Source organism: Azolla caroliniana, unplaced genomic scaffold, assembly GCF_043228905.1.
Source record: "Azolla caroliniana isolate FFs.n. ecotype wild unplaced genomic scaffold, voAzoCaro1.0.p SCAF_22, whole genome shotgun sequence".
Taxonomy (NCBI): domain Eukaryota; kingdom Viridiplantae; phylum Streptophyta; class Polypodiopsida; order Salviniales; family Salviniaceae; genus Azolla; species Azolla caroliniana.
This window is the reverse complement of record NW_028230457.1, coordinates 2,658,933-2,683,364: the sequence shown is the minus strand read 5'-3', so window position 1 is coordinate 2,683,364 and position 24,432 is coordinate 2,658,933. Positions and strand designations below refer to the sequence as shown.

Here is a 24,432-nt window from a genome sequence, read left to right as displayed (position 1 = left end):
TATCAAAAGTTGCTAACATAGACTTGGTCACCATCACCACCTTGACAACATCCTCCTCCACACAATCTTTAGCATCTTTCTCATTTTTTTCCATAAAATCGGAAAGCAAAGCCTTAACAAAATCATGACGACTGTCAATATTATAATTATATCCAATAACATCTTTCCCACCAAGAATAGCAGCATATGATGTTTTCTCATGTTCTGTAGAATCGATACACTTTTGCCTCTTGTAATATTCACAACCATCATTACTACCACATCCATCAACAATCATCAACTCACTTCCTATTGTTGTGTCAGCCATCCTAATAGAGATTGAGAGAGCTAACCTGAGACGACAACAATTTTTCTTGTAGCTTCTTGTAATGATAATGTAACGTAACGTCCAAATAATCCTTGGAAATCTCTTTGAACTAGCTTCGCAACAAGCCAAAAATCATAAAAAACGGCGTTCCGAGTACAAAGTTACATCATAAATATGTTTCAACACTATTCTTGGCACGTCATCGCTTCTCAGTCTCAGTCTCTCTTGAAATATGCTTAAGCTCTATTATTATTTTATTTTATTTTATTTTTACATTCATCGCAATTTTATTTTGTCATAAACCAATTGTCTAATGGGCCAATTTTGGCCTTAGAACACGTTAATATATCTTTCTCTCTCTCTCTCTCTTATCGTAATTAGCTTACCGTAATGGTAAGTTGTTAACACTAGAAGCACTATGTCTTGGTTTGGGTTCGAAACCTAATTTTTCTCACCACTCTATTATATACTTCATATATATCTCTTAATTCACTAGATGCCACTATGGAATGTAAGGGGCTGAACCCATGACCACCTGGTCTCCATTGGGCAACCTTACCAACTGAGTTACATCCATCTGGGCTCTTTCTCTCTCTCGGAACATTTAAAAGTAATAACTCGCTTACAAAGGTATAACATTCATACCACAAACCAATAAGTTCACTGTTGTATATGGGCAAAGCTACATTAAGTACACAAAGGTGCAAAATCTTTCTCTCCCTCTTTTCTTATAAGTACCTTACCCTAATGGTAAGTTGTTAACATTACAAGCACTATGTCGTGGGTTCGAAACCCAATCTCCTCACCTCTCTATTATATACTTCATTGAATATACTCTTGATTCACTAGTGGCAAACTCAATCTCCTCACCTCTCTATTATATACTTCATTGAATATACTCTTAATTCACTAGTGGCAAACCCAATCTCCTCACCTCTCTATTATATACTTCATTGAATATACTCTTAATTTACTAGATGCCACTGTGGAATGTAGGGGTTGAACCCATGACCACCTGGTCTCCATTGGGCAACCTTACCAACGGAGCTACATCCATCCGGGCTCTCTCTCTCTCTCTCTCTCTCTCTCTCTCTCTCTCTCTCTCTCGTAGCTATTATATGCTAGTGGCATCGAAATCCCAATGCGAAGTGAGGACGGGGAGTGGAAGAGTGTGTGTGTGGGTTCCCATGTCCATGTCCATCTATGTATGTTCATGTCCATGTCCATGTCCATGTCCATGTCCAAGTTCCCATGTCCATGTCCATCTGTGTATGTTCATGTCCATGTCCATCTATGCATGTTCATGTCCATGTCCAGGTTCCCATGTCCATGTCCATGTCCATCTGTGTATGTTCATGTCCATGTCCATCTCTGCATGTTCATGTCCATGTCCATGTCCATCAGTGTATGTTCATGTCCATGTCCATCTCTATCTCTGCATGTTCATGTCCATGTTCATGTCCATGTCCATGTCCATCAGTGTATGTTCATGTCCATGTCCATCTTTGCATGTTCATGTCCATGTCCATGTCCATCAGTGTATGTTCATGTCCATGTCCATCTCTGCATGTTCATGTCCATGTCCATGTCCAGGTTCCCATGTCCATGTCCATCTGTGTATGTCCAGGTCCAAGTTCCCATGTCCATGTCCATCTGTGTATGTTCATGTCCATGTCCATCTCTATCTCTGCATGTTCACATCCATGGACCATGTGTTCATGTCCCATGTCCATCTGCATGTCCATGTCCCATGTCCATCCGCATGTCCATGTCCCATGTCCATCCGAATGTCCATGTCCCATGTCCATGGTTTCTTTCTCTCTCTCCTGCCCCCAAAAAACAACAAAACAAACTACAGAAAATGCCCACAAAAATTCTCTCTCTCTCTCTGCGTTTCTCTTTGATGCCACCACCACCACCACCACCTTAAGATTCAATGGCTATGGCGATTCCTCACAGACTCTGTCCCTCTCCTCCTCCTCCCCCTGCAGCATTCCTGCGATACGGAATTCTTGCTCCACGAATTGAGAAGGAGCATCCCTTGAATTTGTCCATGATGGATTCAAATCAAATCCTCTGAAGATAGAATCATAGACCACTCTCTTCCCCCCTGAAACAGAAGAATCTAATCTAGGAAGAAGAAGAAGAAGAAGAAGAATTGATTAGGTTTTTTCTTCTTCATCAAAGAAATTCTGGAAGGGGAAAGGGGCCAATGGATGGTGTTGGATTTGCTTTTACTCAGAGAAATGAAGTCTTCTCCTGAATTAGCAGAAGATATATTTGATATAACAGGGAAGCAGAAGGTTGATTTCTGTAAGTTTTAGATTCATTTGTTCTTCTATTCTTCCCAACGAAATTAGGTTTTCGAAACGTCGAAGCAACAGTAGAAGAACACACAGATTCAAGTTTCTAGGGTTTTCAATATCCGCAGAGAACCCCTCTGCTGCAGAAAGTAGAAAGAAGAAAGAAGAAATACGAAGAAGAAGACAGAATCCGTTTACTTCCAAATCCGCAGTGAATTCTCTGCTACAAGAAGGAGAAGAGATTTTTGTTTTGTTTCAAAATCAGCAGAGAATTTTCTCTTCTGATCCTGAATTAGAAGAATCTAGCTCGTCTTCACAACAAAATTTGAAAGACGAAGCAGAAGAAGAACCTGAAGACGGAGCTTGAAGAAGAAGAAGAAGAAACTTAGCAGGCACAGATCAAGCTTTTTGGCTATGGCGCCCTTGCCTACTTCAACTTCCCATCTTTCTGCTTCTGTCGAGGTAAATTCTGTCCCTTTCATCATGAGTGATACAAGGGATCTTTCAAGCTATCTCCATGACCGTGTTCAAGAAATCAGTAAGAGATTCTGCAATCGCCATTGCTCCTGGAATATCACAAGTATGAACAGAAAAACAGAGCTGGAAACTGACCCTGCTAAATTACGGTTTCTTAATGAATGCGATATGTCTTCTGCTTCAGGAAACATTGCCTTGATTGGTGCAAAGGACACCACAGCTGAAGATTCTCATAATACGATTCGAGTCAATGATAATCATAATACCTTGACAGAATTAGACCTTGAAAATTATATGTTGGTTCAAAATCCATGGAAGACGATGATGGAAGGATCAGCAATGAAGATCGATCCGAGAGTTGCAGAAGATAATTCTGCTATGGTTAATACAAATTCTTCTTCTTCTTTATCCTCCAGACCTAATGGCGATTGCAAGGAGGAGAAGAATATGTGTGAATTGAGATATACAGAATGTCATGATCTCAAACAAACACAGAGCTTATCTCTTGTTTCTAATAAATTAGGGCAAAATAGTAGTACACAGGTGATTAAGTTTCCACCCCATGTACAGAAATTATTGTCACACAGAGAATTAATGGAGAATTCTCCTTCTTCTCTAGTGGAAGGCTCTGCAGCTAGGGTTTCTCCGAGTGCTGTACGAAAGCTCATGATGGATTCACATGATTTACAACTTCAAACAGATCGACCGGATGAAGATATAATGTTTACGAACAGTGCTGTTCGTTCTGCCATATCCAGCAAGCTCTCGGAGCTAGAGGAGACGAAGAAAGCTTTTATTATAACTGCACAGGATGATCGTAATCTCTTCCACCCTACAGAAATTATAAAGTTAAGACTGCCTTCTCTGAAAGATCATATTTGTACATCTGAATCAGATACTTCTCATCATGATCTTCTCTCTGAGCAAAGGGATCCTCTCAGAACACAAATGAAGCAACTAGCACAACCTGCACAGGTATCCATTCCTTGTCTTAATCTAAGTAGCAGCTCTAACAGTACTGTGCATCAGGATTCTGTCTTCACACACAGAGGTAATGGAAAGAAACAGAATCACTCTGTTCTTAATCCATCCCCAGAGAACAACTGCCATGGGTACTTGCGAGTTTCAGTATCTTCTGTGGATAGCTCTGAATGTGATAATATGCATTTAAACCTTGGCACCCAATTTGAGAAGTATGGCATAGCCATAGCCGAAAACTCAAACTTCAAAGCTTCTGGAAAAGCCATGGATGGTCAGAACACAACTACTGATATTATGGATGTATGCAAGAAGGCATATCAGGAAGTTGTTGCAGATTGTGAAGGGATCAATAACAATACTGATGGTACAGGTTTAGGGTTTAGTAGTGAAAGGATGGATGGCTTGGATTTGTTGCTTCATGCTGTGGAAATGATCTCTGATCAGAAAGATTGCCCCACAAGATTAGAGAAGAAGAAGAAGAAGAAGAAACTGTGGACATCCATGGAACCTGTTTTATCTAGTCCAGAAAACCTAGATCCAAAGCGGAGAAAAACATGTATAAAGTATGTTTGGAACGATCTTTCAGATCGGATTCATGAACGAAATTTATCAGTTAGACCTTCTTCACCACCAGTTATTGATGTGCCTGAAGAATGTATAAGAGACCCAAGCATCAGAGATGATGATGATGATGAAGATGAATGCCTCAGAGAAAGGAAGATGGATCAATTATGTTGTAATAACAATGGAAGCTCCAACAGAATATCTATGGCTAGATTCCCTGTTGTGAGAAAGAGAAGCCTTAGATTTCCGAATACAGGTCTTACTAAAGAGCCACATACAGCAGTGAGGTTTAAATTTCTTCAGGATGTGTCTGATGCAGAATTTCCTTGGAAGAAAGGATCCTTGGTCTCGGAGAGAAGCACAGATGAAGAAGACTTGGTTCTTATGCAAAGAAGCAGAAAGCATGGTGTCGATGAAGACGAATTGAATATGGAAAGAAGCCATAAGGATGGTTTTGATGAAGAAGAAGAAATAACTCTGCAAAGAAGCAATAAGCAGGGTTTGGATCTGACATGGAAGATTGGCAAAAAAACTGACAAAGAAGAGCAAATGTATGCCAGAGAAAGAGGTACTTCAGATCACAGGAAGAAGCAGAAAAAGAATTTAAAGAAAAAAAAGAGCATATCTAAGTTGCAACAAGGTGGTTATGATTATAAGATGGAATTAAAGGGAGCTGGATGCATGGATAAGTATTCATTACATGGATTGAGACAATTATATGGAATAGATTATCAGAAAGCATCAGCCATATTGTATAACAATGTGGCAGAGATGGAGAACATTATGGATATGAAAAGTGAAGGTAAAGGTAGAGATGGAGAGATTTCCCCGGTTTCCAACTCGATGAAACGAGGAAGATCATATGCATTGCCAGTCAAATTCTCTGACTCTGTGTTGCAATCATGGAAGAAGAAGGAAAGAAGAATTAAAGAAAATTATTAGACCTTTTAAGTAAACATGATGCTTCGAAGAGAAGGGGGAGATAAAACATAATTTAGCCCTGCTTAAGTAAACATGATTCTTCAAAGCTGCAGTAGAGTCCTTATGATAGTCATCAAAGGAATCAAAGGAATTCAAGATTTAGGTGTCAATAAGGGCCTTCTTCAAGGATTTTAACAAATATAGAACAGTGGGGGAATCAGAATCAAATCTCCCATCACTGATTCAGGGATTGATTGAACCATGTATATCTTTTTCATTTCATTTTCCTCTTTCTTTTACTTTTCATAACACTTGTAATATGAGATCCCATTTGTGCAGTGATTAATGATCATAACCTGCCATACATGTAATAAAATTATAAAATTTGTATTGTACTGAATGATGGTAATGTATTGTCTCAGAGAATATGTTTTTTGTGTTAATTTTGTACATTGTGTTTTGTATGTATCAATCACAATGTTTCTTGTGTCAAGTTTGAATAGATATATATCACCTCATCCATATCAGAATTGGTTTGGTCTTTGATTGTTATTATTACCTCATTAGATCTTGTGCCCTTAATTAAGGATTAGGGTTAAACCCTAAACCCTAAACATCAGCTTAGAGAGAAACAGATCACAACCACTGAGCCAACCTTTGTGCTTTCTTTTTGTCTATTGAAGCTATTTGTTGGTCAAATATATGTGGGTGCTTCCTCTAAATCTATAAGAGTAGGAACCCATAAAAGGAATTAAAGTTATAGTGCATATTACGGATAAAGTCTTGTAGATCATGGAAACCGATATTATTGTCAGAGGTGATCGATTATCGAAATTGTAGCCACTACTCATGAACAAAACCTTTCACATCACTTATTCATACCCCTTTGTGTGATCGTTCGTTGTAAACCCTAAAACCTAAACCCTCATGGAGAATTGTGATCTTTGGGTGGGGATACAATCAATTAGTGAGAAACCTCCTCTTCTTTCGAGTTTTCCTTTCGTGTTGCTCGAGCTAAGAGGGATAAGTGAATGATGCATTGCCACTTTGCATGGTTAGAAATTAGAATACTAATGCACAACCATAAGAAGAGATTAAAAAAATATAGAGATGTAAATGTACATGCAAGATCTGGCACTTAACTAAGCCTCACAATACGATAAACATAAGAAGAGATGGTAGTTTTTTAGACAATGGTAAGTTTAAACATGCTTAACTCATTGCCTTTGCATTTGGGCTTGTTCTTTAGTGAAGGGGGGTGAAATTTTCTATTTGCGATTGAAGGGGGGCGAAATTTTCTATCTGATTCAAGTCATAAATACAAATTTACAATAGGTGGTGAAGAAATTATTAGAAGCTCACTACGGGAAAATATGAGACATCCTCTAGTAATGGTGTGGGGAACACCATAATTGTAGCACACCGAGGGTATTTGGTTTTTCATATAATCTTGAAACATTCTCGCCAACCAAAGAATACCTAAGTGAATTTGATCATGGTTATACATTCAAGTGCTACCACGCATACTCCTTACATTATTTGCAAAAAAATGCACATAATAAACATGCCAAACATATTTTTACCAAAATACCCCCACAAACTACAAGCTGACATTATTAGCCTCTCTTTCTATGCTCACTCTATGTTATTTGATGTTAACTATCAAACTATAATTTCTCAACTTTCCACATTATCTTATGTCTTACAATCAACTTCATTGTAATTCTAAATCTACTCCATTTTCAACAATCAGTCACACTTTTTGTTTTTCTAAATCGGCCCTTAGAGTGAGATATAGGTTATGGCATTAGAGTGACATATAATGGTTATGGCAAGAAAGTAGTTTAATTAATGATGTTGTTAGTATCTTATGTTGAGATATTCATGGTATTGTGCCATATGTTCGAGACATAATTGGCCCCTTCCTTCACATCCTTGTCACTTAATAGTAAACGCATGAAGGGCTTGCTCATTATAGGCCAATTATGTGAATCCTTCTCACAACTACTAGGTACTTATGCTCAAGGTGATCTACTTCCAAATTGTGTAATGAAAAGAATTTTGTGAAGCCACTTAAGTGTGAAACCCAACATAGAACTTCTTCAAAAACCATCACTATCCATAGCTTCATTTCAACCATTTGAACTTAAAAATCAATTGACCGCGATAGACATGAATTCCTAGACTTCTTGATGTTTTTTCTTTGGCTAATTCCACACAATGGAAATGAACTTTTGAAGCCAATTATCTAATCAATGTTTAGCAAACAATTGTCCATTTGTGGATTATTACAAATTCCACACAATAGAGAACACAAACAAATGATTAGGAAAACAATTGCTTTGAAGGCTAAGCTCACTTAACATTTAGTCATCTCCAAACCATTAACTTGAAACATATATTTCAATTTAAAGTAACTCAATCCATTCTCTTAAAGATTATGAAAACATTTGAGTTTATTCCAAGCCCACAAACCATACATTCACAAGAAAGGAATGAATTCTTATGATGAGACATGAGATCCAAAGTTTTTCATTCCAAAGAGCTGAGACTTTGAGATCCACAAAACATTCCATTGAGATTATTCCAAGCCCACAAACCATACATTCACAAGAAAGGAATGAATTCTTATGATGAGACATGAGATCCACAAAGTTTTTCATCCAAAGAGATGAGACTTTGAGATCCACAAAACATTCCATCCAAAGAGATCCTACATACTAAAGGGCATATATAATCCATCAAAAACCCATAAATGTTTACACTAAAATTGGATTCAATCCCTCAAAAGGGCCTTAAAAAAGACAAATTGTGTACACACACGTGTGCAACTCTACATGTCATTCACCCACTCTTGTAATTATATAGAATTTAGAATCTACAATATATATACTTCCTCACTTTATACTTCCTTTAATTAAAAGAAAGAGCATCTCTCATCTTTCTTTATAGCTCCTTGTCATCTTTAGAGGACCACCCTACACTTTGCTTCAATTTCTCTGCGACCAATGCGGCCGAGTCTTCGAACTGTTGCGACGCCGCTTTCGTGCCCTCTCCTACGGCTCCCGCCTTGTCCTTCAAAGTATCAGCCGCACTACTGCCTGTACCCTTCGACACATCAGAGGCTTGTCTGAGGGCATCCGAGCCTTGATCGACAGTCTCTGAGATACAAATGAAAAATCCATCTCTATTAGCAAGAATAGGCGAGAAACAAACAAGGATCTACAACTTGTTAACCACGTATTTGTGAGAGAAACTTGAGAGTATGCTTGGAAAGAAGAACCTAGAAACTTAAGAGTAATGAAAACCCAAAAGGCGAAGAATGTGTTTCATGGTGTGTGCATACCACTCCCTTGGCTCACAATCTTGTCTTTGAGTGATGCCGCATGCTCCCCCACCTGCTCTCCAGCATGTTTCGCCAAGTCCTCCGCTTCCCTACATAAGTGACCAAAACCATCCACATGTATATACCAATAAAATTCATCGAAACCAGACCAATCACTCACAAGGCAAAACAAACTATTGGCTCACCCATCCATACACCAATAAAACTCTATCAAAACCGATCACATAAACAAAAACAAAACTACTAGATTCACCCGTCCATAAACCAAAACATCAATATACTTCTAAATTCCCAAATCCGACCAATCACACACAAACAAAAACAAACTATCAAATTCACCCCTCATATACCAATAAAACTCATCAAAACCAACCACACAAAGATTCAAACCCAACCAAAAGTTCCCAAAACCTTGATATACTTCTACGATCCTACAACCAATCACACAAAACAAAAACAAACTTCCACTGTCCATACAAAATAAAAGTCTTACCAAAACTGACCACACAAAGATTAAACGAGATACATAGAAGAACAAATGGAAATCAAACAAGGAACTATGGAGAAAGTTCCCAAAACCTTGATATACTATATTTTTCACACAAAGATTAAACGAAAAACAAAGAAAAAAAAGTATGAAAATCAAACAAGGAACTATGGAGAAAGTTCCCAAGACCTTGATATATTGAACTATGTTTTTCTACTAACTACTCACTTGGAAGCAACGTTGGCGAAGGATTGGACTTTCTCATACGCCCAACGTGTCCAAGCTTGCGAATCTTCCTTGGCCTTGCCGAGGTTGTCGCCGGCTTGCTCCGTGCCTCGGTGGGCCGCCTCCTTGGCCTTCTCCTTCGCGCTCTCTGCCGCCTCTTGCCCTTTCTCGGTTACGCCCTCGGCCGCCTCTCGTAACTTCTCTGTGGCGCTCTTCGAAGCCTCCTCCGCCTTCTCTTTGGCCGTCTCGGCCGCGCCCGAGCCCTTCTCGGCCGCTTGCCTGGCTTTCTCCTTTGCGAATTCGGCGGCTTCCCGGGCCTTCTCCTTGGCGGTTTCCGTGGCACCCGAGCCCTTCTCGGCGGCTTCCCGGGCCTTCTCCTTGGCAGTTTCCGTGGCACCCAAACCCTCTTCGGCGGCCTCCTGGGCCTTCTCCTTGGCAGTTTCCGTGGCACCCGAGCCCTTCTCGGCCGCCTCCCGGGCCTTCTCCTTGGCGGTTTCCGTGGCACCCGAGCCCTTCTCGGCAGCTTTCCCGGCAAATTCTCGGCCCGCCTCTCCAGCCTTCTCTGCCGCCTCCTGACTTCTCTCTTTCAGATCCATGGCTGCCGCTTCTTCGCCAGTCTCCTTAGATGAAGAAATGGGGACAACACTACAAAAGCCTAAAGCCAGGACCAGCATGAAGGCCATCAAGAGAGGGGCAAGATGACGGAATCGAGGCTCGCGAATAATGACATACATGGCTGCCTGCCTATTCACAAAATCAGATGTACAAGCAAGCAACAGTAGAAGCTAAAAATCCCTGGTGAAGCTACCACAAGATCAAGAAGAAGAAGAAGGAAGAAGAAGGAAGAAAGATGTGTGTGTGGGTGATGGTGAAATAAGGTATTTGATGGAAGCTCTCCTTTCTGTGCATGGAAGGATGTTCTTCAATTCATTCTTATGCAAAATCAGTCATGCTTTGGATTTCATGAGGAGGGGAGAGAGGTGGAGAGGTGGAATCTTCTAGAAGAAGAAGAAGAAGAAGGTGGTGGTGGTGGTGCCATGGCTTCTCTTGGCTCCACGTGGTGCCCATGGCAGCTGGCCATGCCAAATGTGATGCGTGTACATACATAAATCATGTATGTATGTAATGTGCATGTGTATGTGTGCAATGGTTGTATGTATGTATCTATGTATGTGTGCAATGGTTATATCTATGTATGTATATATGTCTACATGTCCATATGTGTGTGTGTGTGTGTGTGTGTGTGTGTGTGTGTGTGTGTGTATGTATGTATGTGTGTATGTGTGCAATGGTTTGTATGTGTGTGTGTATGTGTGCAATGGTTTGTATGTATGTGTGTACGTGTGCAATGGTTGTATGTAGGTATGTATGTATGTATGCACGTATCGATGTATGCATGCATGCATGCATGTTTTGTTTGCAAGGACCTACGCCATTCTCTTCACTAGGGATCTATATAGTAGTTGAATATACATTAGAAGTCAAGACATGTATAAAAGGTGCTTGCGTCTTATACATGGATACTAATCACTATGGTTCGGGTAGTTGTACATATATCCCATTGGGATCGCAAAGTTCGAGATTGTCTTGAATATGCCTCTTCTTGGGTTCATTCCCTAGTTGTGTCCACTAAGTTTGGGATCAAAAGAGTAATGCAATGAGAGGGCCAACCAAGTCACTAGCGAGTTGAATGTTGTTCTTTGAGTCTCTTGTCGATGAGCTTAATGCCCATCTCCTTAGAGCCACATCCCTTTAGGGTTCAAATGGCTGCAATGCCCAAGTCCATATCCTCAACAATTACATACATTGGAGGTCATGTTTCGTAGCCTTTTAGCTATATGTTATTTGGATATACATAAAACATAGTAATAAATTATGTACCTATGTGGTTGTATGTGCATGCCATTTGTATTTAGTTACTCCATTCCTTGAGTCTTTAAATTAAAATCCTCATCCAATACTTGTCATAAATATTGTACTAGGATTTCAGAAGATCAAGCTCATTGTGGTTCACTAGGATTTTACGCACTCGATTGTGAATTGTCTATCCTTTGTTAATGCTTGCCCAAATGAGAATAAGCATTATTCACTAGTGAGTTCTACACCGGAAGAACCTACATTTCCCCAATGGATTCTTATTCTTTTTGCAGAATGGAATTTTGTTGCCATTTGGTATGGCTCCCATTGCATTCTTGGAATCATGTTTCAAATGAGGTTTTTGAAATGGCATGAAAGTAGATGATTTTTAAATATTTTAGTACAATTCTTTAACAGTCGGCAACGGTTTGGTTTGAACTGAACTGAACCGCAAAATCGTGACTTAACGGTTTCAACGGTTAGAAACCACGGTTTAATGGTTTTTTAATTTTTTTTAACAATCTTTTCATTTTTTAAGCCTAATTCTCACATTTTAGAAAAATATTTAAATTTTAAAAAAAATTTAAATTAAAAAAATGAAAAATTTTAAATTTGAATTTTGACCTAGTTGAAAACTGAAACTGAACCACGAAACCAGGTTTTAACGGTTTAATGGTTTAACGGTTTGGATCTTTTTAAACAATTTCGTGGTTTGGTTTGGATCGGTTCAAGTTTCAAAACGTTTAAATGGATCGGTTTTGACACTCTCAAACCAAACCGTTACCAATTGTTAATCATACATCTCTTCATTGCTTTAGGAACAATCAAAGTTAGTTCCCAAAGGAAACCTCGAAGACATAAATTAATTTGAGATAACAATCAAAGTTTAGTTCCTAGAGGAAACCTCTAGCACAGATTAATTCGAGATTTGTACTTCTTTGTCAAATGTTCCACACAATATATAGGCCAAAGCTTTGGCTCTCATATTAAGATTGGATGGCGGAAACATTTTGTAAAAGGAAGACATATCAAGTACCCATACATTGTTCAAGAGATATGAATGGGTACTCTACACTAATGATTGCAACTACATAACCCAAATGTATATTGATTGGCGAATTCTAGAAGTATTATATGAGTGATTGGGTTGTAGAATCAAGAACGAGGAGTGGACTTGTAACAGACCAAATCTAAGAGGAAACGGCCCAAACCAAGGAATTGAATGCATTTTCAATTGGGAGTTCCTATGAGGTTTGCGGCTTTTCAATTTAGAGTTGAGATTGGATTAGGAGAAAATGTTCAATGTCAAAGGACTAAGCATGTAATTATATTTGTGTTTGTATGCATGTACATATATATGTATTTACGAATGTTGACTTCATTGTGTGCATATATGTGGATGCACATGTTCGTCTATGTATGTATGTATCTATGATGACTTGATTCTTTATCCATAAAAAACTTGGAAAATTACTTGATATTCTCTTTACTCCCACAAATGTGCCTAAGACCATTGTTATTTCCTCAAGTGCCCAATTGATCCCACTTTTCATCTTTCGTTTGTTGATTGAGGGGATTTAAGGAAATAAAAAAGAGCCAAATGGTATTTGATACTTTTTCCCTTATAAAGTGGTTTATTCAAATGCCAATATTGAAAGTGGTTCAAAACCCAACAATGCAACAAAATGCACTCTTCTTCTTCCACTATTTGTTTGACTTATTCCGAAAATTTGAAGATTACCACAAAAGTTCACCAAATTCTCACTAGTGCGACAAATATTACTTTGCTAGTAAGATTAATTAGCCAGAAATTTGAATGGTCATATTGACCATGCATCATGAAGATGCTTCCTTGCATGCTCAACAATGTTGATAGTTCCATGGACCTTTTCTTGACTATCAGTACACCGTGGTAATGTGCCGTATCAAGTTTCAACACCCCTTGTATGTACAGGTTTTGGTGTACATACAATGCCTTTTATTCTACGTTGTAAGCATTTGGGTAGATAACTTCAAGTTGTAGCCTTCAGACATTTTTAATACTATTGAAGATAGTTACCATTTTAGTAGTTTGCTAGTAATATAACATGTTAAACTTCCCCCTATTGATGGGTAACTAGGCTTTAATCAAATTTTAATCTTTGCCATCTCATTTCTATATTTTGTGAGGGTGAGGTCATTCTTTTATGGCATTGAAGATTAATGGCAACCAAGAGTTGGAGTAATCATAATTTTTCACATGTCAATGAATGACACACAATTAGAGTGTTACAATGTCTTCTAATTTTAGAAATCCATTGCAGTGATGTGCCCATGAGCATTGCATTCAATATGAAACAATGAGGACAATTTGAATAAACATCTTTTGTTCTACAGAAGTTCATTTTGCTAGGAATTTCAATCACATAAGGGCAAGTGAATAAACGCTTGACGAACTCCAACATTTAAGTTTGAAAGTACAAATTTTTAACATACCTTTTCGTTTTGAAAAGATCCACAAAGTAAATAGTTATTTACCTATAGGTTATGGTTTTACACATTATTTATCGTACCTTGTCATAGATAATCTTGATTGTACGAGATATCAACACCTCGCGCAAACTAATGCATGATCACAAAATGGCATGGTTGCATGAATACTAAGTGTCAATCATGCTTGGATGTGAGGTGGCGAGCATATATGGGTTCAACCATGCTGTATAAACAAGTGCTTTCAGTATTCCGGAGGATGTCATCATCATCAATGCCTCTTGCTTCTTCCCCAAGGGCCAATAGTGAGTAGTTAGAAATGATTGGCTAGGAAGTGACTCCACTATCAAATGATTACTTTAAAACTAAAGTCTAAAGAGTAACATGAGATTCATTACGAACTCCTATTGCCAAACTTGCACCACTCTCGTTAATTTCCCTTGTAGAGTGACAGAGAGGTTTTACCTTATGAGCATGCATTAGAGTTGATCTGATAGCTATTTCCATCATTCTGTGTTGTTTGCTCGAATGAGCCACTTTGAGGGTGCGATTTGTATGACGTCATGGGGTTCTAGAGGGTAAAAAGTTTCTCCATTACAATGCTATATCATGTGGCAAATCTCAAAGTGATATTCCTCAACAAAATTCCAAATTACCTTCTCGTGGGCAAATGAATTGTTAACGAAAGTGTAGAGTTATTTTTGTTCATTGTAAGAGATTCCATGATGACAAAAAGGTTGTCAAAATGTAAATAAAGGATTTGTCAAGGCATCAAAGGGTTAATTACTCAAAGTCTAAGACTCTAAGTAATTGCATATTTGTTGTTATTATTATTGTTGTTCTTGATTGGAAACAATTACACATATGTATGATTGTCTTCTCTTTTAATTGATATGTATATATTAACTAAATGTGATCAAAGATTACTTATCCTACCTCTTCTAATGCATTGTGTTTGGCTTATGTTTTAACTCACAATCTCCTAAACTTTACTACTAGGGATTGTGTGGCAACTCGCTCCTATTCTCTTATTGGTTTAGTGGAATCTCATGTAATTATTGACAAACTATAAAAAGATCGGTAATTTGAAATGTGAGATACTATCATATTTTGACTTAACCTCATAGCTTTCGAAGTGTTTTAAATTGATGTAAAAAGGGTTTTTACATAACATCTACAATTTTACTAAATACCTCTCTAATGGTTAATGCTTACATTTCATATGCATGGCCAACGATGACCATAATTAAAATCGTGCATGCTATTTGGGTTCAAATGAGAATATTTTGTCTATTAGTGATTTTAATGGTGCCTTCCACATAACAAATGTTATAGTTTTCAACCTCGGGGAGAGAGGGGGTGAAGTTGCAAAGACAAATTTTTAGGAGAAAAGCTTTAATCTAAAGAATCAAATTTGGGGAGAAGCACGAGTGAATTATCGTCACAATGAACTCAAAGTCAAGGTATGAATGCTTTATGATGGTAAATATTAGACACCGTTTCTTTAGTAAAGTGTTATTTTGAAGTACAGTTGGGTTGTAGCAAAGCCAAATTCTTCAAAGAATGGCATTAAACTTTATTCCACTTTTGAGTGTAAAGTATAATGATCTAAAAGGCATGCTTTAGGATGGATATAAAAATCAAAACCATTACTTTAAATTTGCAAGTATGAACTTACTAGTAAAATCTAGCGTGAGCTCTACCATTGTATATGCATTTTTCATAGTCCCAGATTTGAGTGATTGTGTAAGTAGTAATGCACATTCACCGTGTGTTTAAAATAATGTCTTTTAGCATCCTTTTCAAATCCATGAACTTTTTTGAGAAGAAAATTGGTAGTGAACTCAAATGTCTTCAAGGTTTTGCTATCATTTTAGGACCCCTGGTATTTGCCTTTTGCACTCCATTAGGGGCAAACTCTTGTATCGAACGCAATGTTATTGCTAGTTCCAAAGTCATTGCTAGTTCCCCTTGGGTGGCATCTGCTATCATAGGTCTAGTGTTCCCATGTAGGATTTTTGTCTCATATGATTGATTCATAAGTGATAAGAGTCATCTCACATTTTCATCTCAAGTGAAAATGTGAATCCATTTTGGCATGTGGATGTTGGCTTCAGGTTCTTTTGTGGTTAGGATGTTCTTGGTGTGGGCCCCCCCCTACCATTCACGCTCTGCCTACTTTATGTCCAAAAACTCTATCATGAGTTTGGTAGGTTCTATACCATGGCATCACAAAGTCTGCCCGATTACAACATTCTATTGTGACTTGGTTTTGTCGTGCATTGAAGTTGAATTATCTATTTTGTAGAGTGGTAAGAAGTCAATCATGGCTTATCTCTTGATTCTGCTTTGCCTACTTATTCATGACTTTCGTGATTTCTCATTCGAGACTTGAAAATCAATCATCTCTCATTCCTTCGTAGTAAGATACCCCAATGTGCCCTGCAACACTTGCATGACTTATCATCTCTCATTCCTTCATTGACTTATAGATTGTCACTTACAAAGGAAAAACATTGGATGTGAGAGATTAAGAGTGGAGAGGAAAAAACTTGAATTTAAAGAGTGGAGATTAAGGTATGCAATGAGTTTAAAGAGTATTTAAAGAGTGTATTCACATAATCCAGAAAGAATTGATTGATTCATGACAAGATTACAAGAAAAGAGGGTTCAAACCAATGCACGGAGATGTCTGAGGTGAGCCACAAGTGCATGGAAAAAACTGACATAAGATGCCCAAGAATAACTAGGACAGTCTCAACTGATGCAAGTAGAAGAACTCTTAAGAAGAAATCACAAGAGTAAATAAAAGGAAAGGAAAACAAACACAAATGCATGGCACCTGCATACCCTAGACAGGTTTTCAAAACAAGAATTCAAAGGAGCGAAGCGAAGGACATACATAATTTACATGTCAATGAAGCGTTACATACTGTGTTAAGAGACAATGAATCAAATGTTCCAGCAAATGAAACAGTATTTTCAATCAAATGTGGAATCTATTTATCTTGGCAACAGTAAGAAACACATACAAGAGAGATCTCAAAGCTACCAAAGTAAGAATGGTTGGGTAGTCAAGGGTGTCACAACTCTGATATAATCTGTGTACAAGCCATAGTCATTAGATCATTCAAATAAAAATTACACTAATTTAGCTAGAGTAGGACCTACATAAAGAGCTTAAAAATTTTAAGAATCACATTTGCCTTACAGATATTCTAGGTCCAAACTGTAATCAAGTCCGAGTTTTCTTTTTGTGGACAGTTTTGATGAGCCCTTGCTCGAGAAGTGGTATCGAATGAAAATCTATTTACTTATAATTATTATATCCAATAATAAGGAACAAAAGAAAGAAAGAAAAAAACAATTAATCAATACATGTCTTATATATAATTATTATGATTATTTATCAGTAAACTAGTAATAAATTTAGATGATGAGATCTAAGCCTAACTACGTAAGCAAAAATAAAAAGAGATGCAAAAAAGTAAAAAAAAAGTACAAAAAAGATGCTAAGGCCAGGAAGGAAAAAAAGCCTTTGAAAAATAATTCTCCCTCTCTATGGACTCTGTTCTTCTATATTCTCATTGGGTGGATAATCAACACCAAATTGTAAACAATCTTCATCATCATTAGATGGGCACGGGCAATCAGGGGTGGTTTTTGTATTACCACCTAGTAACCACAACCCATCCATTTGATCATGACTTGTTAAGCCTATATTGAAATCCAAGGATGTATTGGGCATGCTAATTTCCCTTGGAACAGAGTATGTATAGAACAAATCCGAATTGTTGTTGTTGCTGCTGTTATTGTTACTGTTGTTAATGCTGGCAGGAGGAACGGAGTTCAAATCTTCAATCATAGATTGTGGTGACAAATCATTATGTGGTGTCCTTTTCACGTTAATTCCTACTCCATGATGCGTAAGAAGAAATTTGCTCGATGACGACGACGATGATTGTATTAGATTTGGGCATTCTTCATTACAAGCTAAAACACCGACATCTTCTTCTAGATTGTGGTGGTTGACGATGTTGTTATTGTTGTTATATGCTGACGATCCGGCCATAGATTTGTTGTCCGAGGTGAATGGAGTATTGACATTCACCATATCATGTGATGATGATGTGGATGCAATTTGAGGATGCATCATCATGTATGGCGATGCATCATGCAAAGGTGGTGATGCATACATATGCCGATGGGGTTGAAATGGCGGCATGATCCCATCTATTGTAGGATTAGCCACACTATGTTGAGGGTGCTCCAGAATGGTAGCAAGGTTCCAGTTACACATTGGAGGAACTAATGGGGCATTATATGAGGCATTGGATTGTAGGCCTCCTCTAAAAGAAGAAGGTTCAGGTATTGCCATTCCCATTCCCTGGACATCCTTTAACGAACCTTCACTCGAAGATCTTTGTAACTGTGCATTATTTTGCCCTGGCATCCTTGAAAAGGAGAATGCAGAATGAGGAAATAGGAACTATAGGGATGAACGATACGGTTGAAAATTTTGTGACCTCTTTTTTACTGTGTTACTAAACAATGAAATGATTAGTCTCAGTGAAAATATGAAAGGGATTCACTTACATGATGCATGAGAGGTCTTGTTGCATAAGCAATTTGCGAGCATTCATGACTTGCTCTCGTTCTCTCTCTGCGTAGAATGTGCACTTGTTAAGATGTGGAGAATAAATTATACACTTGTGTTAAGATAATGCACAATGATGCACTTATTTAAGATAATGGGCAACACCATGGAGAAGATTGATGGACACTTCATTTATTAAGATACAGATTATGCAAATCTGCACTATGTATTATATATGCAAAGTGATGCAAAACATTTCTTCACGACTTGTATTCTTTCCATCTTTCCCCACAAATGCACTTGTGAAGGCATGTGGATAATGCAATTTATAGGTTATGGACAATGAACTTTATGTACAAATCTTTCGAATCAATACATAACTAACTACTCTGCAAAGTTAACAATGCATGCAGATTTTGTAAGATGGAAACAAACAACTTGCCTTGCCTGTGTCTGTTCATATGGCCCCCGAGTGCTTGAGATTTAGCGAATTTCATCGGGCAAAAACGGCATTCATAAGGTTTACAATTAGACGACGCTGCCTTATCATTTGGGTTGGGTCTTTTCCTTCCATCTGTAAATTGTGAGAAAACTTTTATTTGCATTTGAAAGTTCCCATGCATAAGGCCAACATACCAAAACACCTCTTAAGTAATAAGATATGTATTACAACAGCCCTAAGTTTTTAAAAGAAAATGATCCATATGGCCCTATGTAGTAGGAAATTTGGTACTACAGAAGGGTATTCTGGTCAATTTTGTATATTTTGCGATGTTCACTTGAATAGGTGCTTCGTGTTTTTCCTTTTCATGAATCATGCATACTTTTAATGCTGCTTCATCAGTACCCATCAAACTCAGTGGTGTGTAAAAGTCAGTAATATATAGATTGCTGACTTTGATTAAGATACACTATTGATTTGGTGGGTAGTGAAAAATTTAGCGGAGGTAATACAGTATGCCAATATTACATTATGTTGATTCAAAAATTTTACGTATATACCAAGTTCACTTCCAGTAGTACTGCAGCTTGATGCATCATGAGAGCTTCCTGCCATCCTGAATGTTCCGGAAGCATCACTTGAACCCTGTCAAAAGGAACTCAAAGTTTGAAATGGTTTCCTTGCTCTAACTGGTTTACCCTGTTCACATAGTGCTATTTTATGTCATATTGTAATTTTGCATTAAATCAGTCATACATATCTATATTTCTATGGTATATAGAAAAGGACTCACACATGGAGCTATCATATCATTTCGGATTTGGATAATATCCTCTCAAGATGAGCTGTGCTCGAGATGAACATAGTCCAACTCATATTTCTATGAAGGGGCGCAATTTGAATAGGAAGTATCCAAATACCTTGCCATATCTGGCATGATACCAGCCAGGCCCGCTCTTTTGCTATTTAAAGTTGTTTTATCTATAGAGATTAAACCTATGATAAAGACTGTTAGGTGTCACACATACATGTATTTATATGGTATATAAAAAGGCACACATACATGGAGCTATTTAAATACATGTATTAACACATACATGTATTTATATGGTATATAAAAAGGCACACATACATGGAGCTATCATATCCATTCAGGCTTGGATCATATGCCATCAAGATGAACTATGTTATACATAAACATTGCTTGAATCATGCTTTTTCCCAGAAAGGACGTAGTTTGAATAGGAAATATCCAAACACCTTGCCATAATTACCACAATCCCAGTCATGCATGCTCTTTTGTCATAAAGACTGTTAGGTGCCACAAAGCATTTAACTAGTGCTAAATAATTTTTATGATTCATCTTACAACTAGTCTGAAGAAAATCCCTGCTATTTATTTTATTGTAGCAGAATCAGTCCCTATTCTTTCTGTTTGATATTAAGCAGGCCAAAAGCAAACACTACATTTAAGTTCATTGTGCTTTTTGCAATTGTTAGAAAGGGTAATTTTTCCATCGATATGTTTTCCAACTGTATGCTTCAGATGGATATTTGTGTTTGACAACATGGGTCAGGTTCTTCCCAACTGTATGCTTCAAATCAAGCTGTGACAGTGCCCTCTACTATTTTGCATCAAAAGTTTAGCGGGGTGTGACTATTTATGCTGAGTTGTTTGTCTAGATGTTTTTGAGTACTTGGATTGAGGTGGTATGGTTTAGAATTTGCAACATTGGAATTTGGTGTTAGTCATAAGGGCATGAATCAGCCTCTTAACCTTGTTCTTAAGATTATCATTCCAAGCATAAACCATGGTCAATTTGCACACTGAAGAAATAAATATTTCTCATCATGTGACATGAACCCTAGTGGTTCATTGCTTGTGGTACAATTCATCTCCACAGGATAGTAACTATCTTGCTCTCTCTCAGCCAAGCACATTCAATATTGTATGGAATCAGTAGCTGTTGAATTCTGTAGCACCGAAAAAGGCCAAACCAATTTCCTGTACTACTAGAACATAGTCATTTTGAAATTTGAAAAATGTTTTTACTTAATTTGACTTCCGTTTCTGCAAGAAAAGGAACATCGAGAAGTGGGCAGAATTTCATTGCAGTAAAAGTCTCCTAAAATTTCTGGGAAAGTTCATGTGTCTATTGTTTTAGTAATAAAAGTCCAGATAAACCAGGATATATCCTAGCGCCATACCTGTGGTCCATTCTAAATTTTAATTGGAGCTTGTGTGGTCCAACCATTAAAGCCGGTAACTCCGTACTAACATTATGCTTATGTGCATATTTGCCAAATTCTATATTTCAGTTGTAATACAACGCCATACATATGACTTGTTACTTATAATAGATATCTTCAAAATATGCATTGTTAACTGAATTTTGCAGGACATTTATAGAAAAACAAACACGTCAGAGTACACTATCTCCTAAATACTCCAAATATCTGAGGACATACTTTCAAAAGCGTCCACATCCAAATAAGGACTCGAACCATTCGGAAATAAAGTCAGAACTCTCATTATGAAGGTATCCATTGTGATAAGGACAGATTAGTCTTGGAATGAGGGAGTGTCCAAAGTAAGATTTCATGAAGAGTTGGACGAGCCATACATAAACGGAGAGAGGGATAATTCCAATTGCCCCTTCCCCATTGGTCTATTTAGAATTAATGTGAGTGAAATGGTAAAATGGATCGGCGCTAAGGTGTGGATGACTGATGTTGGTATCACTACGATGAATGCCAAGGGAGATTGTAATGCACTGTCATTGTGGTAAGGATTTGGTGGTGAGGTCCTTTAATGCATGTTGGAGGAGGTGAGGTGATGTCTATCTCAGTTCTCAAACCACTCAGAAATGTGAAGTAACCTAGTCCGTGGGCAAGATCTTTCCTTTATTTTTTAAAATTTTGTTCTCCAGAAGTTATTACCATTGCACACATTCAATTACTCTTTCCATGCCCAAGATCTTGATAAAGATACACTATTGGTCTCAAGCAAAAGTACACATGTGGACAGATGTACAAGCGCACGGACATTACTTTAGGGAAGTTAGTAACAGGCCTGTTTTCCAAAACCTTCCAACTTGTTTCATGTTGATTCCCATATTCCTCCCTTCCACACACTTCCGCCTCCATGTTAGCAGAAAGTGAAGTGATGGAGTTTAGGCATCAAAGCAATATTTCTTTCTTGATGCATCAAAGAGATCATTTCTTGAAGGCCAAAGACTTCATAGTGCCATGGCAGCACATTCTCAAATGCATAGTACTGAAAACTGTCGAATTGTACATCCATAGTACCGATACATTTAACAGTGTTGTGTTTTGGTTATGATCAAGAGTTCAAATAAATCAAAGGCTAACAAGTTGGTTCATCAGACTTCAACCAATACTTAACACGACTTCATCAATATGGATTAATACTTCCCTATTTTCTAATCAATATGGATAGATGAATGCTTTCTGAAGGTTTGCACCAGTAAATTGCAAATTGTTTGAATTTCTTGCATGGATCACAAACAAACTTATTCACACAAACGAAAGATCGCAAGCATACATACATACTTACACACAAAAACAGACATATATACATACATATCCACAGATGGATATATATGTGTATGTAATTTGTATGTATATATGCACACACATAAACAGCAAATAAACGCATATATACCCCATATATCCACATATATATATGTGGATATAAAATGTGTGTGTGTACATATACGTATATGTATATGTGTACATATGCGTATATGTATATATAAATATACATATATATATTCATGCATAGAGGTTCACTCGTGCTAATCTGTTACTAACTTATGGAGCTTCCTCACCTCAATCTGGATCTGATTTAACTTCATGTCAAACAACCACCACCAAAAAACAGAAAAACAATTCCAACGAGCCAACAAAAACCTTTCCTGTTAAAGTTAGTCGCAGTTTATGTGCACGTACCTTTTGCTACTCTAGAACCAATTTGGGCTGAACATCATCAAAATTTGACCGTTTAAATCTCGGCTGGGCTTTTTTGCATTACATATAACCTCAGATTCCCTGCATGATTTTGTAAACCCATCAAAACAATTTAGTCAGAAAATGCAAAATGATCTGAATATTCGTGATCAATGGAATGGCTCGTTCTGCATATAATGCATATACATTAATGTGCACGAGTATATATAGGTACAAGTGTGATAATACGTGTACATGAGATGTGTGTATATGGTAGGTACATGAATATGAACACGAGTATATATAAATAAATCTGTATGCAGATATGTATATATATGCATGTGTGTATGCAAATTGAATATGGTAAGCATTATTTCAGATTCTTTGCATGATATGCAAACACATGTAGTGATCAAACAGAGTCCCAACACTAGAAGTCAGATAGATGTAACAAGTGCAAATATATACATAAATGTGTGTGTATTCAGGAGACTATAACTAAGCATAATTAGTAATAAGAGATTTGACATGACAACAGAAGGATATTGAATGGGAAACAGAGCACAAGCTTATCTAGAGAATCATGAGACTATATATATATATATATATATATATAATCATGATTTTTCTGTTAAGGTTTTGTTTGCTTAGTTTCTTCATAGATTAAAGAAAATGTGAAGAAGAATTGTGTGTGATATAATTAGATGTATATATATATATATATATAATCATGAATTTTCTGTTAAGGTTTTGTTTTCTTAGTTTCTTCATAGATTAAAGAAAATGTGAAGAAGAATTGTGTGTGATATAATTAGATGTATATATATATATATATATATACATGAAGATTAGCATAAGAAACAGAAGCTGAAAAACAGGGGAGCTTTAAAAATAGAAAATGAGAGAAGTGATGATGCATGATGAATAGTAGTAGTTAAAAAAACAAATTACTTTGATTGACCGAAGGTTGTGGAACATGTATTAAGAGGATGAAGGAAGGCAGGCAGTAATAGTAGTAGTAATAATAGTAATAGTAGTAAGAGGAAGAAGAAGAAGAAGAAGAAGAAGAAAGAATGGCAAAGACAGGGATAGAAAGAAAGATAGCATGAAAGAAGAAGAAGAAGGGGAGGAGGAGTTAATTTTTGTTTTCCTTTTTTTGCATGTTGTTTTATTTCCTCTAGTTACTTCCTTCTCATTCATTCACTCATATATGTATGTATGTATGTATCATGTATATAAAGCTTTCACTTCCAAACTCATCTTTAGTTACACCATATCCATGTCTACATATTGATATTATATATATATATCTCTCTTCTTCCAAACTACTTCCCATTATCTTTCTTTGCTAACACCATATACCTATCTATCAATCTACATATCTATCACTTCTCCATGCCGACATAACTCATTAGTGTTTATCTACCGAACTACGCGAGCGTGCATGCTTTACAAATAGGTGGCAGAACCATCTTGGCTATTGTTGA

General features: G+C 37.2%; 3 protein-coding genes across 5 annotated transcripts; 1 reads left to right on the top strand and 2 right to left on the bottom strand.

Annotated features, from left to right (window-relative positions):
• The first annotated feature begins 2,797 nt into the window (after positions 1 to 2,797).
• Positions 2,798 to 5,953, top strand: LOC147849768 (uncharacterized). The gene has a single exon (XM_087337296.1). It carries the CDS (start codon positions 3,025 to 3,027, stop codon positions 5,572 to 5,574), a length of 2,550 nt encoding a protein of 849 aa, XP_087193422.1. The 5' UTR covers positions 2,798 to 3,024; the 3' UTR covers positions 5,575 to 5,953.
• A 2,334-nt stretch (positions 5,954 to 8,287) lies between these two features.
• Positions 8,288 to 10,345, bottom strand: LOC147849767 (uncharacterized). Its single transcript, XM_087337262.1, has 3 exons — positions 9,615 to 10,345; positions 8,900 to 8,988; positions 8,288 to 8,714 (listed from the first exon to the last, which is right to left on the bottom strand). Exons 1-3 carry the CDS (start codon positions 10,343 to 10,345, stop codon positions 8,500 to 8,502), a joined length of 1,035 nt encoding a protein of 344 aa, XP_087193388.1. The 3' UTR covers positions 8,288 to 8,499.
• Positions 10,346 to 17,464: 7,119 nt separating this feature from the next.
• LOC147849766 (uncharacterized) lies at positions 17,465 to 23,987 on the bottom strand. Of its 3 annotated transcripts, XM_087337151.1 has the most exons (6): positions 23,897 to 23,987; positions 22,949 to 23,047; positions 19,537 to 19,621; positions 18,973 to 19,108; positions 18,534 to 18,596; positions 17,465 to 18,391 (listed from the first exon to the last, which is right to left on the bottom strand). In XM_087337151.1, exons 3-6 carry the CDS (start codon positions 19,589 to 19,591, stop codon positions 17,497 to 17,499), a joined length of 1,149 nt encoding a protein of 382 aa, XP_087193277.1. In that variant the 5' UTR covers positions 19,592 to 19,621; positions 22,949 to 23,047; positions 23,897 to 23,987; the 3' UTR covers positions 17,465 to 17,496. The 3 variants fall into 3 exon arrangements, with proteins under 3 accessions (XP_087193277.1, XP_087193278.1, XP_087193279.1); XM_087337152.1 differs by lacking the exon at positions 23,897 to 23,987 and having other exon boundaries at positions 22,949 to 23,072; XM_087337153.1 differs by lacking the exons at positions 19,537 to 19,621; positions 22,949 to 23,047; positions 23,897 to 23,987 and having other exon boundaries at positions 17,465 to 18,383; positions 18,973 to 19,048.
• Positions 23,988 to 24,432: the final 445 nt, after the last annotated feature.